Genomic DNA, 17,725 nt, shown 5'->3' with positions numbered 1-17,725 from the left:
TTGATGGGAGGGACTCTTATCACACAATTAACCGAGCCTTTACGCCTAGAAATAGGTGCCCACTGGGAGTTTATTTGTTTCCTGGTGGCTCCAAAAATGACTGAGGCAGTGGTCCTAGGACTAGCCTGGTTGGACAAATGGAAGCCGTTTATCTGGTGGGAGAAAGGAATGAGAATTGTGAGACTACCTATAGGGCCTGATCCCCCCCCCCATTGATTCAACAGATGTTACTGGGCATCTTAGGCCATTCAATGAGCGAGTGCACATGGCTGCCTCACTGCCTCCAGGCGAACCAGTCATCCCCAAGGAATACTTGGACCTGGCGGAGGTGTTCAGTGAAAAAGAATGTGATGCCCTACGCCCTCACAGACCCAATGACTGCTCCATCGAACTGGTGCCCGGAGCCAAACTCCCACGTCCGAGGATGTATGCTATGTCCCCCCTCGAAATGGAGGAGATGCAGCGATATGTGAACAAAAACCGAGTGAGGGGGTTTATCGAACGGGCCAAATCTCCCGTGGGATCCCCTGTGTTGTTCAAAGAGAAAAAAGATGGGTCTCTTCATCTCTGCATAGACTACAAGGGACTCAATGCTGTAAGTGTGGAAAATAAATACCCCCTCCCCCTCCTAAAGGATTTATTGATCCATGTGACTAAGGGGAGTGTCTTCACTAAGTTAGACCTAAGAGAGGCATACTACCGGGTGAGAATAAAAGAGGGAGACGAGTGGAAAACTGCCTATCAGTTCAAGGTCATGCTATTTGGACTACAGGGGGCCCTAGCTGTATTTATGCCGTTGATTAATGAGGTTCTACATGATCACTTGTACAAAGGGGTTTTGGTGTATCTTGATGATATCCTGATATACAGCACAAATATGACTGATCACATAAAGCTAATGAGAGAAGTGTTAAAGAAACTATTGAATGTCAAGCTTTATTTCAAATTGTCAAAATGTGAATTTCACCAAACCCGATTAGACTATCTTGGCTACCGAATTTCCAATGAGGGTATTGAAATAGATCCAGCCAAGGTGAAAACTATAATCGAATGGCAGCCCCCAAGGACTCGCAAACAGCTCCAGAGCTTTCTGGGTTTTGCCAACTTTTATCGTCAATTCATCCCTTCTTTTGCCGAGATTGCCCTACCTCTTACAGAACTACTCAAAACAGGCAAAGGAGGAGGGAAGCCACGACCGGGCCAACCACTAGCATGGACAATGAGCTGTCAAACAGCTTTTGAGAATTTAAAGAGACTTTGCCGCTGAACCGGTTCTAAAGCACCCCTGCCCAGGGGAACCCTTTGTGATTCAAGCCGATGCCAGCGATGTGGCGGTTGGGGCGGTGTTACTACAAAAGAACAAAAAATGGGATCCTGCAACCCTGTGCCTACACCTCTAAGAAATTCACTGAGAGTGAGCGAAGATGGGCAATCTGGGAGAAAGAAGCCTTTGCGATTAGGTGGGCACTATTGAACTGGCGACACTATCTAGAAGGAAGCAAGGTGCCATTTGAGGTATGGACAGATCACAAAAACCTAGAGGCACTGAAAACTCCCCGCAAATTGTCACCAAAGCAAGTACGGTGGGCACAGTACTTTAACCGCTTCAACTTCACTCTAAAGTACATACCAGGAGGAAAGAACTTTCTAGCTGATGCGCTATCCCGGTTACCCCAGTACAAAAGCAGACGAGAGCAGGTTAACGAGGCAATTATTCCCAATCCACAAACTGTTGCTCAACTTACACCTCGCAGGGTCCCCAATCCTGATGACCCTGGAGTGAAGAAAATAAAACGAGACCTCCTCACTGACCAATGGTTCAGAGATAATCAAGCGTTCCTAACATGCAGGGATGGTTTGGCTTACAAAGGGGGGAAGTTATATTTGCCAGAAGCCCTCTGTCTTAATGCTCTCAAACACAGCCACGATGTAAAGCAGGCTGGATACTTTGGGTATTTGAAAACCCTACACCTCATCCGCCGGCAATTCTGGTGGCCGGGGCTGAAAAGGGATGTGGAAAACTATGTAAAAAGTTGTACTGTATGTGCCACAATGAAAAGAATCCTGGGGAAACCTCCTGGGTTACTGCAACCCGTGGCAGACCCTACTCAACCCTGGGAAGAAATAGCTATGGACTTTATAGTGGACCTACCTGAAAGTAGGGGAAATACTGTCATCTGGACTGTAATAGACCTGTTCTCGAAAAAGGCTCATTTCATCGCCTGCAAAGGACTCCTATCTGCCCAACAACTGGCCAAATTGTTCCTGAAACATGTCTACTGGCTGCATGGTGCCCCAAGCGAATAATTTCAGACAACGGGGTGCAATTCACAGCAAAGTTTTGGAGAAATTTCCTTACATTGATTGGATCATCTCAAGGTTATCATCTGCTTTTCATCCGGCCACCAATGGGGCCGCCGAAGGCGCTAACAAAATGGTGGAGCAATATCTTAGATGCTACGTTTCTTACCAACAGACGAACTGGACTGATCTCCTCCCTTTTGCGGAGGTGGCGTACAATAATTCTGTGCACAGCAGCACCAGCTACACGCCTTTCAAAGTAGCCTCAGGGAAAGAATTTAACCCAATACCTGAATATCCTCAGTTTCCCTCCACTTCACAGACACTTGATCAGTGGGTGAGAGGGTGGGAAGAAGTTTGGAAAAACACAAAAACTGCTTTAAAAAAGACTTTTGAAACCTATAAAAAGCAGGCTGATAAAAAGAGGGCTCCCCAAAGAACATTCCAAGTTGGGGAAAAGGTCTATCTGTCAACTAAGTATCTACACCTCAAATTGCCCAGCAAGAAATTGGGACCGAAATTCTTGGGGCCTTTCCCCATAGTAAAGATCATCAACCCGGTCACAGTAAAACTAAAACTCCCTAAACTGTTAGGGAAAATTCACCCAGTTTTCCATTGTAGTTTGTTGACGCCTTATCGGGGCTCCACTTTAAGACCTCCTCCAAAGAAGGCACCTGGGCCCCTCGTAGTGGCAGGGCAGACCCACTATGAAGTGAAACGTATTCTTGACTCCAGAATCTTTAGAGGGAAATTACAGTACTTAGTACAATGGAAGGGATACCCGTTGTCTGAAGCCACCTGGGTGAAATCTAGTGAAGTGAAAGCTGACAGATTGATCAAAAGGTTTCATGTGAAACACCCCAGCAAACCGAAAAATAACCCTTAACATATGCTCTTGTTTACTTTACAGGGTCTGTCCTCCTTGTAAGGGGGGGCCGGATGTCAATGCTGCAAATACTATATATTCTTGCTTTGACAATATGCAAAACTGTCTGGTATTTACTGGGTTAATACATAGCTTAGAGTGGGGGGGGGTAAAAAGCCCAGGAAAGAAAGAGGAAGTAAACTTTTGACCTTCACATTAATTGGATAATGTGGCTTGTGACTGCAAGATAAGGGAGGGGTTTAGCAAGAAAAGTTTGATGCCAGCAAGAGGAAGTCAGATTCTGGCATCAAAACGTCCATGATGGTGACCGGCAATTTTTAGCTCTGTAATAAAGGCTTTAGGAAACATGCCTGAAGTTCTTTGAAATGCTTCATTAGTCGGAACCTTGACATCAGCATTCATGCTCCTTCCTTTTTCTTAATTAAGTCATCTCAGTTGGTTAGCATTGATTTAAGGATAGCTGATCACTTGTATGTTACTTATTCTTTGAAAAAGCAAATTATCAGCAAGACAAGTCAGGAAATTCTTAGAAGGACCATGTGTGGCGTGTTTCTGGAAGCATCATCATCTCTTTTGGATGGCAGTATTAGACATCAATAATGGTGTTTTTTTTAAAATATGCCTCTTATTTTAACCCTGATTTCCTCAATAATCTTGCTGAGTTTATTTATTCTAGGATTGTGAATCAGCAGTAGATACTTACAAGTTCTCTTCCTTTTGCATTATTTGTGTGCATTGTTCAGTTCTTATATCCCTTTGTTGTTAATAATTTTATTGAAGTTTTTAATAAACAGAGAAAAAAATAATAGAAACTAGAAGAAAAAAATCCAGAAGGTGCAGAAAAAAGAAAAGAAAAAAAGTAGAAAAAAAGAAAGAAAAGGGCAATATGAGCAATAAGAAAGAAATGGCATCAAGCTTTTTCACACCAAGCATAAACTAATATATGTTCATCCTTTTTTAAATTTACAAATAGGAAAACTCTTTTCCCCAAGGCCTAACTTCTAGGGATACACAATCCAGAAATCATCTTTTCAATTCTAGTTTAGCAAAAAGTCCATTATTAATTATCAGAAATATCCCTGATCAAGTAGTCCAACATTATATTCCTTCTTTTTACTCTGCACAGTTTTGACTTTTAAATCTTTATTATGATATCATAGGATTTGATCTTTCATCACTTTTTGGCATTTGAAAGTAGTCTTCAGAGCTTTCACCAGCCAACTTACAAATCCCATAAAGAAGTATCATCCAGAATTTGTTGCTGCATGTTCTGTTCTTCCCATTGTGGCATTGTCTAGAATTTCTTGTTGCAGCTGTTCCATGTTCAGATCCTTTATTTGTTTTTTGTATTTCCATTTTGGTAACCACAAGTTTATTGTTTTCCATGTCTTCAAACTATAATATCCAAGATAAATGTGTGTAGTTTTTCTCATCTTCTAAAAGTTTGTCTATTAAAATCTATCCATTCTATTATTAGTATTTCAGTTTTAAGATAAGAAAAAGTTATAGCCGCTTAACCATTTTAACTCATTTTCTGCCTGGTTGTTTATTTCCCTCTAGTGTCCATTTACAACCTTCATCAAGCCTCAGTTACTAATTATGGGATTACAAGTAGTTCTCGACTTATGACTACAATTGAGCCCAAAATTTCTGTTGCTAAGTGAGACATTTGTTAAGTAAATTTTGCCCCATTTTACAACCTTTCTTTCCACAGTTGTTAAGTGAATCACTGAAATTCACTGATGCATTTATTAAGTGAATCTTGCTTCACCATTGACTACTTGTGAGAAGGTCGCAAAATATGATCACATGACCACGGGACACTGCAACTGTCATAAATATGAATCAATTGCCAAGCATCTGAATTTTGATCACCTGACTATGGGGATGCTACAATGATTGCAAGTGTGAAAGTCACTTTTTTCCGTGCTGTTGTAACTTTGAACGGTCAGGCGATGCTTCTCCAACATATAACTCCACCGCTGCCTTGAACCATTCGGAAAGGCACCCTGCAATCCCTCTGACCACACATGCCCGGCGTAAGTCAATATCTAGTCCCGTGCGAAAATGATGGACCAGCAGACGATCTGGCCACGATCTAAGCCTCCCTGAAACTTTTTGGAAGTCCTGTATATAATCCTGCACTGGCCTGCCCCTCTGTCGTAGACCTACTAACTGTGCCTCTGCCCGTTGTAGTCGGGTTGGATCCTCAAATCTAGTTTTCAAGGCGTCTAAGAATAGACCTATATCCGCCAACCCCCTGGCTATCTGTAGTTGCATTCCAGTTATTTTCCACAAATACATTATTTAATTATATATTTGGTTTTCAAATCTTACATCAAAAATAAGATATCGCTCCCAAACCATTGAAAATTTCTTAAATCAAAATATTTTTTTATTGTATTTGGTTTTCTCCAGTTCTGTATTACTTTAAATTCTTATTCAAAATTTCTTAAATTCAAAAAAGTTAAAACTACCCAGATGCCAAGTTAAGCTTGCCATTTTGAATATCTCTACTATCAATAAAGTGATTAAATTGAATATTTCTGAATGTGATTAGAAAGTGGGTTTGGATAGTTTACTATCCTTATGAAAGGCTTTGAGAACAAAGAGCAAAGATTTTACTGAGAGCAAAAATGTAATCTCTTTTGGCTCCTCATGCTTAATTTCATGAAAGTTTCATGATCTTCTCATGAACTGCCATTCAGAGCAGTTGTAGATTATTTCCCATTCTCTCTTTCCCTGGAGTGATTTGAAGGACCAGCCTACTTGCAGGTCTTTTATTTTTCATAGTGGTTGTTATCTATGTTCATTCTTATATTCCAGTCATCAGAGCTGTTCCACAATATTTCCCTAATGTCCATTAAATCATTTTTGTTCATATCTGCTAGGAATTCAATTCCTCTTATTTCTTTTTCCATACTCTAAAGGCCAGTATAAAACACGGTAAGATTTTATCTGAGAAGAGAGCACTGCCATCATTGTTGAACTCAGTCAAGGTCTTTCCAATCATTCATATGCTATTTTTTCCTATTCTGAAAATATTCGAAGTATTATTTTATATCAAATTCATTGAGTAAGTACAGGTGATCCCCGAGTTACGAGCGTTCACTTAACGTTCGTTCGAAGTTACGTGATGAGCATCCCTTAGTGCTTATGAGCAAGTCTTGAAGTTACAAATATTGCAGCACCAAGGCAGTCATTCGCCCTTATGAGTGACTTCAGTGGCATTGCAACATACACCCTATTCTCCTCCCCACTCATCACAACTGCTTCCCCCTTCCTTCCTTCCACACCGGACTCACTTACCTTGCAAAAGTCCTCTCTGTCATGGTTTATTTCCCTTTGAGGGAGAGGAGAGTCGGCTTGGAAATGTTTTTTGCACCGAGAATGGAAGTTTCTGGAGTCCATGATCTCGCGTGAGTGTTTGAAGTTGTGCCAAATCACAGAACTCAGAAACTTTCATTCTCTATGCAAAAGGTGCCTGTCTCCTGCTCCTGGCCCCAATTCCATTCTGCCTGATGGCAAGCCCAAAGCCTTCAACTGAGGGAGAAGGCCGGGCCCCTCGCACCCACGTTCAGCCCACCAAAGCTCGCCGCGCAGGGGGAGAAAGTGACCCTGTTGCCTCCAGAGCCTGGATCGGGCCGCAGGGAGGTGCGGAAGCGTTCCCCAGCCTCAAATCTGGGCGGCAGCAGGAACCACAGCAGAGAGGAGACTGATCTTTTCCAGGTGAGTCCGGCATGACAGGAAGGGAGGGGGAAGCATGCGGTATCTTAGTGGGTCAGGGAGGCCTTGGGGGCCTGTTCCAGCATTAGGCCCTCCATGGCCTTCCCCACCCTGAGATACGTCATGTTCACCTAACGAGCCACGTGCATTTTAATGAGCAAGGGAGTGATCTCGTACCTCGAACGATATTCACTCTACGAGTTTTCGAGTTACGAGTGGAATGAGCAGTCTCCATTATACTCGTAACTCGAGGACTATCTGTACTGCAAATTTTCTCAGATTAGATTTTTAAACTTTTAGTTGCTGTGGGTTTGGGAGAAGAAACAGTAAAGTATTTTTGTCTATCTTCTACACTCTCATTCCAAATATAGCAACAAATTGATACTTCCCATTCTTGCCCATTCCATTCTCTTGTAATTACAACTGGGAAAAGCTATGTATTTGTTTCTATATATAGGGTTTTTACTAGGGCTGTTAGATCTCAGTGGCAAAATCAGGACAATGGCAAAAAAAAGTTTTCTATCTAGCAGTTGTCTGAATTTTTGTAACTCCAGGATTTGCAAATTCCTTAAAGCCATCTAATATTTCTTGGGAATCACACTATGTATGTATGTATGTATGTATGTATGTATGTATGTATGTATGTATGTATGTCATAAAGAGATGTTTTTCAACCATGTTCCTTACATTACTACATAGTAATCAATGAATTCATATTTGGTAAATTGTGTTTCTGTTGGTCTTCTCTTGCTCAGATCTCTTTTGTTCTTTCCCTTAAGCTGTTATCCTCATTCCTATTCCTTTTTGTGTGACCGTGTCTCTTTTTCTTCACAGATTAGTTCAGTTTCCCGTCTGCCATCAAGACTCAATGCTATACTTTTCAAGCTACAATTTAATGAACAGGTAGAAAATATAAAGCCAGATATTGTTGCTGTTACAGCAGCCTGTGAGGAACTCCGCAATAGTGAGAACTTTGGTAGTCTTCTTTCCATTATCCTACTTGTGGGCAACTACATGAATTCTGGCTCCATGAATGCTGGTGCCTTTGGATTCAACATTAGTTTCCTTTGCAAGGTAAATACGAGGAGAAAAGCCTGGGGAGGAATAAAAAAATAATCATCTTCTTGTGCATTGTTCACCAGTAGCCTTGTTCATATCTTCTAGCTTCGTGACACAAAGTCAGCTGATCAGAAGATGACCTTACTTCACTTCTTGGCAGAAACATGTGAACTGCATTATCCAGATATCCTGAATTTTCCTGATGAACTCATCCATGTGGAGAAAGCTTGTCAAGGTACTGTTTGGCATGTGTATGTGTTTTAAGATTGCAACAAACAGCTTTACTTTGTGGTCACTATATAGGTATTTTGTTTATAATACTGTTCAGAATACTGTTTGAAACTCTTTCAGGTGCTCTTAATGATGAATCAAAATATTTTCAGCTCCCACCAATTCTTGTTTTTTTCCTAATTTCTCATAAACCTTTGACCAAATTATGCCAAATTAAATTAAAAATACAGAATAACCAAGTTGGAAGGGACATTGGAAGTCTTCTAATCCAGCCCCCTGCTCAAGCAGGAGACCCTATACCATTTCGGACAAATGGCTGTCCAATCTCTTCTTAAAAACCTCCAGTGTTGGTGCACCCGTAACTTGTGGAGGTAAGTCATTCCACTGATTAATTGTTCTAACTGTCAGGAAATTTCTCCTTAGTTCTAGGCTGATTCTCTCCTTGATTAGTTTCCATCCATTGCTTCTTATCCTGCCTTCAGGTTCTTTGGAAAATAGATTGACCCACTCTTCTTTATGGCAGCCCCTCAGATATTGGAACACTGCTATCATATCACTCCTAGTCCTTCTTTTCCTTAAACTAGACATACCCAATTCCTGCAACTGTTCTTCGTATGATTTAGCTTGGATCTTTTTCTTATTTTTCTTTTTTAGTGGTACTGTGCTGCACTGGAATTTATAATCACATTTTTCAGAGTGTCCCTGAAAGCTTTTTTAAAAGATTTTCATCCAGAGAATCTTTCTCAACCTCTCTCTAAGTTTGTTGAAATCAGTTGAAATCAATAGTTTGATTTTGTTCTATTGCTTGTGTCTGCATTATATTGAATTCAGATCTGACACAATTATGTTTCCTCAAATTTTGAAATCTTTGAAAGTTATGCCTAATGAATTTAGTATGTCAATGCAATACAATTGCTCCCCTCTTAGAATCAATAAATAAGGGACATAATCTAGTATCTAAGAATCCAAGATTTCTGAGATTGATATATTGATAGACTTTACTGACACTCTTCAAAAGGTCCTTGCCAGACTTCAGCATTGGGCCCTAGCCAACAAGATGCAATTCAATGGTAAGAAAATTAAGGATCTGCACTTAGGCAAGAAAAATCAAATCTTATAGAATAGATGGTACCTGGTTTATAGCAATAATCTAGGTATCCTAGTAAATCTAATGAACCAGCTAGCATGGTGCTTCAGCTGCCAAAAAAGCCAAGGCAGTCGTAGGCTGCATCAATAGAATGATAGCATCAAGATCACAAGAAGTAATAGTACCGCTTTATACTGCATTAGTGAGGCCACACTTGGAATGGTGCGTCCAGATCTGGTTGGCACAATACCAAATAATAATAATAATAATAATAATAATAACCCCCAGTGAGGCACTACCTTGACGTGGTTGTGGGGCTTGTGTACTCTGAGGAAGATGAGAGCTATGCCAGAGGTTCAACCATACTGGACAGGTCTCATCAGAGGAGTCAGACAAAGAGTGTCTCTCCCATAAAAAATATGGTGAGACGTAAATTGCAGAATGCCATACCGGCTCGGACGTCGCCCGGGTTAACAAGGTCCGCACTAGATATTGGAGTTCCTGGATATCTGGTGAAAAATGGGTTACAGGACTCAGGACTGTTGGCTGAGCAACCAGGGCCAGCAGCTGCAGAACTACTGGAAGAAAAGGTATTTACCCGTCGCAGATACACAGTGATGGAAAACAAAGAAATAATGATCTGTTACTACAGATCAAGTCCAACAAGAAGAGGATATCTAAAACGAATGCACCAGTTCTGGAAAGAACAACATCCAGAATCAGAAATAACAGAACAGAGACTAGCAGATCAACGCCGATTTATAACACGAAATAAAGTATTTACAGAAACAGAATTGGACGAACTGCAAAGGTTTACCCAGGGCAAAGAAATCAAAGCCTTACCAGAAGTAATTCAGAATGTAGAGGCAAACCAGGGGGAGTTGGCAGTGAAAGAATCCAGTAGAGATATACAACTGTTCTCATTTGGAAACCAGGCACCTCTTCCTCAGGAAGAACAAAACCCTCTAACTAAAGAAATAAAAGAATTGAAACAAAGAATAATTGAGCATCTAGAACAGCACAAAAACAACAGAATAAGGCTGCCTGCATTGAAGCTTGTTCCAAAGAAACAGCTAGCACAAGCATTAAAAGATGCAAATACTGCAATAGCAAGTATAAGCACCAATTCACTGCAAGAAACAAACCAACTAATGTACAGCACAGCTGCAGTTATAACAGAATACCTGGGATGTAAAATCAACAAAAAAGAAAAACAAACAAACAGTGCACCACAAAAATGGAAGGTTAGACTAGAAAATAAGATCAGCAAGTTAAGATCACATGCAAGCAAGCTAGAACAGATGAAAGAAAAGAAGCTGAAGAACAAGAAGACCAAAGAATACCTAATCAAGAAATACCACTTAGAAACAAGGAAGATCAAGGAAGCACTGGAAATAATAAAGCAACAAATAACAGCTATAGCCAGGAAAATCAGTAGATATGAAGCTCGAATTGCAAACTATAGGCAGAACCTCCAATTTCAATCCAATCAGAAACGTTTCTACCAATCCATCAATGGAGAAACTGCAAGGAATCAGTCAGTACCTGACAAGGAAGAAACAGTGCAATTCTGGAAGCAGATATGGGATAACCCAAAGAAATACAACAAGGATGCAGCTTGGTTAAAAGAGGTGGATGCAAATAAAACAGAAGTTGAAATGAAAGAACTAGTAATAACAACAAAAATGGTAGAAAAAAGAGCAAAGAAAATCAAAAATTGGTCAGCACCAGGTGAAGATGAACTGCATGGGTTTTGGTTGAAACATCTAACTGTTATACACCCACTCATTGCCAAGCAGTTCAACAATATACTACAAGGAGGAGAAATTGAAAAGTGGCTAACAACTGGGAAAACCTACCTAATAATGAAAAATCCAGCAAAAGGGGCAACACCAGGTAACTACAGGCCAATTACCTGCTTACCAACAACTTTCAAATTACTAACTGGTGTGGTAGCTGATGCAGTACAACAGCATCTAGTTGAAAACAATCTCTTTCCACCTGAGCAGAAAGGAAACCGCCCCAATAGCAGAGGAACAAAAGATCAACTCCTAATAGACAAAATGATCTTGGAAAACTGCAAGAGAAGGAAGACCAACCTGAATGTGGCATGGATTGACTACAAAAAGGCATTTGACTCTCTGCCACATGACTGGATAATCAAGTGCCTAGAAATAACAGGAGTCAGTAGAAACATCAGAAAATTTGTGCAAAATCGATGGCACAATGGAAGACACAGTTGCAGATCAATGGTGAGAAGCTGGGAGAGGTTAATATCAAGAGAGGAATATTTCAAGGAGATTCATTATCACCATTACTATTTGTTATTGCACTGTTTCCTCTGTCAACAATACTGAATAACTCAGGACATGGCTATCAAACATCAAAAACATCTGCCAGACTATCCCACCTCCTTTACATGGATGATCTGAAGCTGTATGGAAAAACATCATCTGAAATAGAATCGCTGCTCAACACTGTCCGTATATATAGCCAAGATATTGTAATGGAGTTTGGCTTGGACAAATGTGCCACACTTACTATCAAACAAGGAAAAATAGTGAAAACTGAAGGAATCAAGATGCCCCACGAAAATAACATTAAGAGTCTGGATGAGGAAGAGTACTACAAATACTTGGGTATCCTTCAAGCTGACAACATCAAGCACACTGAAGTCAAGAAAAAGATTAGAGGTGAATACATCAAGAGAGTGAAGAAGATCTTAAAATCCAAACTCAATGGAGGAAATACCATAAAGGCAATCAACACCTGGGCAATCCCAGTCATTAGGTACACAGCTGGAATAGTGGACTGGACTCAAGCAGAACTAAAAGCAATGGATAGGCAGACCAGAAAAATAATGACAATGAATCATGCCCTTCATCCACGCAGTGACATTGATAGACTTTATCTACCAAGGCAAATAGGTGGGCGTGGAATGCTACAAGTACATCAGATGGTTGAAGAAGAAAAAATGGCTTTGGAAGAATATCTGAAGAACAATGATGAAGATGCACTGAAATTAGTATATCAGGAAGGCTTACTAACTACTGGAGAGACCAAACTGGCCTACAAGAAAGACCAAATGAAGAACAGAATAGAGGCATGGGAAGACAAAGCACTACATGGCCAATACATGAAAAAAATAGCTGGGAAAGCAGATAATAATAAAACCTGGCAATGGCTAAGAGCAGGAAAATTGAAGAAAGAGACCGAGGGACTAATTCTGGCTGCACAAGACCAAGCCTTAAGGACAAATGCATACAAAGTCAAAATTGAGAAGACAGCAACAGACAGTAAGTGCCGCCTATGCAAAGAAGCTGAAGAAACAGTGGACCACTTGGTAAGCTGTTGCAAGAAGATTGCACAGACTGATTACAAGCAGCGGCATGACAAAGTAGCAACAATGGTGCATTGGAAGATCTGCAAAAAATATCATTTGCCTGTAAGCAAAAACTGGTGGGATCATAAAATAGAGAAAGTCATAGAAAATGATAAAATTAAACTGCTCTGGGACTTCAGAATTCAAACAGACAAGCACCTGCAACATAACACCCCAGACTTAACAATTGTCGATAAGAAAGACAAAAAAGTCTGGATAGTGGACGTGGCAGTGCCTGGAGATAGCAGAATAGAAGAGAAAGAACTGGAGAAGATAACAAAATACAAAGACCTACAAATAGAAATAGAAAGACTGTGGCAAAAGCAAGCAAGGGTAGTACCAATAGTCATAGGCTCCTTGGGCGCAATCCCAAAACAACTGGAGCACCACTTGAACACCATTGGCATTGACAAATTCGCTATTAGTCAATTGCAAAAGGCGGCCTTATTAGGAACTGCTTCCATCCTGCGACGATACCTGTAATACCATCAAACATCTACATCTGCCTATCCCAGGTCCTGGGTAAGTACTCAATAGGTAGACAAAATGCCAAATCCAGTCTGAACATCTGGCTGACTGTGCGATGATTGAGAATAATAATAAAAATGCTGAAACCCTAGAAAGAGTGTAGAAAAGAGCAACAGATGATAAGGGCTCTAGAGGCTAAACCATATGATGAACAATTAAGGGAACTAGGTATGCCTAGCTTAATGAAGAGAAGAACTAGGGGTGATGTGATAACTGTCTTCCAGTACTTGAGGGGCTGTTACAGAGAAGAGGGGGTTGACTTATTCTCCAAAGCACCTCAGGGCAGGACAAAAAGCAATGGGTGGAAACTCGTTAAGGAGAGATCCAACCTGGAACTAAGGAGAAGTTTCCTGACAGAACAATTAATCCTGATGTTGTTGATGCTCCATCTCTGAAGGTTTTCAAAAATAGGTTGGACAACCATTTGTCTGGAATGGTAAGGTCTCCTGTCTTGGGGCGGGGGTTGAACTAGAAGTCCTTCAAGATCCCTTCCAGTCTATGATTCTCTGATTCTACATCTTGTAGAATCATAATGATTATAACTATGATTTATAATCTATTATGACCTATTATTTGTTTATATGTACACTGAGCTTAAGAACCAGAGATAATAGAATAAAGAATTATATTCTGTTCTATTTTCTATCTCTTAAAATAATTTTGCTGACTGTTAATGTTGACTCAGAATCCAATTATATTTCATCTCTAGTTATCAACTATAGAAAACCCCATTTCTGCCTTCTCTGGATTCTGTCATACGATGAAGGGAAGGGGGTGAACAAAGGGGCTTTATGGCCCTCACTTCCTTCAGTACACTTCAAAGGGACTGGATGTGGATATCACCAAAAGGACTAACCATAACAATGGGGCTATTACCTTTCATGTACTCCTCTCTGAAGTCTCCATCCAGCCGGCAGTAAGGAAAAGGGGGTGGGAGTGTAATGCCTGAGACTGTCGCTGGAAGAAGGGGGGGATTGGGTGGGGCTACTGGGGAACCCCTTAAAACCTTGAATGGGAGAGCTTGGACCCCAAGTCCTGTCTAGAACCCTGCAACCATTTTCTCTTAATAAAGGATGCCTGTTGGAAGAACTATTCCAAGAGTTCTGTCTTCTTAAGATGCATAGTGGGGTGGGTCCTTACACTCAGTCAGTTATGATCCAGGCCACCAAGGCAGATGCAGGTTTCATTAAAGTCCTTTATTGCATTGCTATCCCACAACGAATGGCCCTGCAACAGCCAGTAAAGTTCCACCCCAAACTTTCCCGAAGACAGCCACCCACAATCAGTGCAACACAATCCCACAAACTAAAGCCAAAAGTCTCCAGAGCTCATTTCACAAGGCAAAGAGGAAGTCTATAGTCCAAAAACAAGGTGCAAAGTCCACAAGGCAAGGCCCGTAAGTCATAAATAAGGTCCAAAAGGCAAGGCCCATAGTCCATAAGCAAGGTCAGAGTTCACAGGGCAAAAATATGATCCAAAGCAGAGTTTGCAAAGGCCAGGGAAGTGTGTGCCAAAGCAGAACAATTGTTCCCAATGAAGACACCCTCCCCTGATAAAATCATCTCAAGCCAGGTGTTCCTTGGGAGGAGGAGTGGGGCGGCCTCCTCACCAGCAGCCTTGCAGACCTCCTTTGAGCTCTCCGCTCCATTCTCTGTATGCCCTCGGATCAAAGGGAATCTGCTGCCTCTCATCACCACTGCCTGCCTGCAGCCGTTCCTTCCCTATGTTTGTGAGGGCAGGCATTTCCCCATCTGATTGAACCACCTCCCCCAATGCCAGAGGGGCCTGGGACAGCATCATCCTCAGCTCCTGGGCTCTCCAGACATTCCAGGGGAAATGTGCCATCCCTGGTTCCAACTCCCCCTCCTCCTCTGAACTGGGATTTGATGGGGCCATTGCACAGCTAGATTCAACAGAGCTCCACAAATGGCAGTTTTATGTTTAAATCAGGGGCTGTGGTGACTCTTGTGGTTAGGAAGACCAATGAGAGGTCTACAGCTTGGCAGTTCTAGATTCAATAACATGAGCTGCATAACAGAATGAGTTCCCAACAATTTGTCCCAGCTCCTTTTCTCTTAACAATTTGAAAGCATGTAAATTCAAGTAGATGAATAGATACCATTTCAGTGGGAAAATAACAGAGATATAAAGGAGCCCTCTTGGGTATCCCCTGGGCAACTGTAATGTCACCGACTAATCCTTTCAATCCGGAAGTGCTTTGGTAGGTATTTCTGACACAAATGTAGTAGTATGTTCAAATCATTGAAACTGTACCAGTCAAAGAATACAATAAACTCTTAAAAGCAAAGAAAAAAATGTGCCATAACACAATGAAGATCCTTAATCACAACTCGTTCACTTCTTCAACTAGGCAAGTACAGCCCAGATCAGTTTCAGACTATTTCCTTTTTGGGGTGTGGGGAAAGCAAATGATATTCATTAAATAGATTTGCATTATTTTTAGATGATATTTGTAATGTCAACTTCGGTCAGAACTATATAGTTATCTATGAAAATAGAATTTCAGCTTCTGCTTTCTTCATATATATGGAATGAGCAAGAGTAAAATCTTCTCTGCGGGTTTGCATCATTCTATTTTGTTATCCTTCCTGCTTCCATTGTTATTTTCTTTCCTGATAGAAATGTTAGATCTATGTTTGGACTTAGTGTCTGTCATAGCAGGAAGTGTGGAGAGGAAAATATAAAAATGATAGCTGCAGATGTTTGTTCTAGTAATTTATAATTGAATTATGATGAAGAAAAATTATGTTTGGTCTGTTTACTTATAATCATATATTTTTCCTACAAGTATCCCCCCCTGGTCCAGATTTTATCTGACCACCTAAGCCCAATGAAATAAGCTTATTCCTAAATCTCAGTCATGTTGTTTTATGCTGAGAGTGGTATATAACCTAAAGCTGTAATACAACTTAGATATTCTTAGCCAAGTCAGTTTTTATCTCTCTTTTTCATTTTTTATCTGTTTACAATATATACAGGTGTGTTATTAGGATTACAGGTATGTTTTTTAGTGTCTTGAATGCTCTGAAAACAATATTCAAATGTTAAATAGCATTATTATTTTAGCTTTGGAAATGATCAGTGCTAATGACTGCAAAAATCTAGTATATGTAGAATTATATAACTTCCTGTCATAAATGCTATTGCCTTTAATTCCAGGCCTTCTCCTTTGCTAATATAATCCATCACTTTATTGCACTTTCTCACTGACAAACACTGCTCTTAAGCCAAGAGTCACATACAACCAACTTTTTTGGCATTCCTGAGCATATATATTAATGGCACAGTATTTTTGAATGTGTAGATCTTAAAATATCCTAGTTAATCAATGTGGATGGTGCATGCTGGTTCTGAAGTCACAATTCTGTGAATTCATATTTGTCCCTCTGGTTACACAAGGGAGTCTGCATGGTTTGATATAGAATAGGTTGAAAAGAAGGGACTATGTGCACTGCCTTTGTTGTACTGCAACTGACTTTTGCCTTTGTTGCCAGGCTTTCTCATCTTTGCTGCTACAACAGCAGACTGATTATGCCTCCTCAGTGAATCAGCAGATTGCTGATACTATGTATTGCCTTCTGCCCCAGCTTGTGATTTTTGTAAAGCATACAAATAGTATAGCTGGGATAAGATCTCTTGTTATTCCAAAAAAAAACCCCTTTTAATTTCCTACACTCTTATCACCTCACCATTTATTTTTATGTATTATTAAATTTGTATGCTGCTTAACTTCCAATGACTTTGAAGTTTGCCCTTGAAATCCATGAATTCAATACTTCTTCCTCCCCAAGCAGTTGAGGAGCATTGGAGAATTGGAAATAAGACAAGTTAGAAATACATACTTTATATTACCCCATTTTAAATCAGATTTTGATTTTATACCAAATTAGAGCATAACCCTACTTTTTTCTCACTTCTGTAAGTTTTTTTTAGCTTTCCTAAGTTTTTTTTTCTGTTCAACTTGAACACAAATAGAAACTGTCCCATGAAGTAATATTAATCAGACTAACTCTTCTCAATTAAGAGAAGCAGGTAGTCCAAAGAATATACTTGCTGGCTTCCTAGAGAATGTGACTACAGCAAATAAAAACTATTCTTTTAGCTGACGTTAATTGTTTCTGCAATTCTGCTGTATTGTCTCTTTTTCTTCCCCAAGTTTCTGCTGAAATTTTGCGGAAAAATCTGGACCAGATGAACAAACAGATTTCAGATCTACAGCATGATGTTAACAATTTCCCCAGTAGTACAGAAGAGAAGGACAAATTTGTGGAGAAAATGACCATATCCTTCAAAAATGTGCACTGAGAACTGTTGAAAATAACCTATGAAAGAAAGAATCTTATTTATGATATTGAGGGACAAAATCACTGGTTTTAGAATGAGGAAAACACTGAGCAACTGCTCAGCAGCGGGATGTTTGCAAAGATCAGCTGTTAGAAAAACCAAGTTCTCTAATGCTGTCAGTATAGGTACTTACTAATGCAAGTATTACCAGACTTTGAAT

The 17,725-nt window shown here is 40.3% G+C and overlaps 1 protein-coding gene across 1 annotated transcript in view; it reads left to right on the top strand.

Moving 5' to 3' along the window:
- DIAPH1 (diaphanous related formin 1) overlaps window positions 1–17,725 on the top strand; it is a 104,584-nt gene that overhangs the window by 70,232 nt on the left and 16,627 nt on the right. Inside the window, exons 21-23 of the mRNA XM_039325943.1 lie at window positions 7,748–7,987; window positions 8,078–8,207; window positions 17,378–17,502. Of these exons, the coding sequence (XP_039181877.1) occupies window positions 7,748–7,987; window positions 8,078–8,207; window positions 17,378–17,502 (495 nt within the window). The remainder of the gene's footprint in view (window positions 1–7,747; window positions 7,988–8,077; window positions 8,208–17,377; window positions 17,503–17,725) is intronic.

This window comes from Crotalus tigris, unplaced genomic scaffold (assembly GCF_016545835.1).
Source record: "Crotalus tigris isolate CLP2741 ecotype Arizona unplaced genomic scaffold, ASM1654583v1 scf7180000024339.11422700, whole genome shotgun sequence".
Classification (NCBI taxonomy): Eukaryota; Metazoa; Chordata; class Lepidosauria; order Squamata; family Viperidae; genus Crotalus; species Crotalus tigris.
Note: the sequence above shows the minus strand (reverse complement) of the source record. Positions and strands in the feature narration are given on the sequence as shown.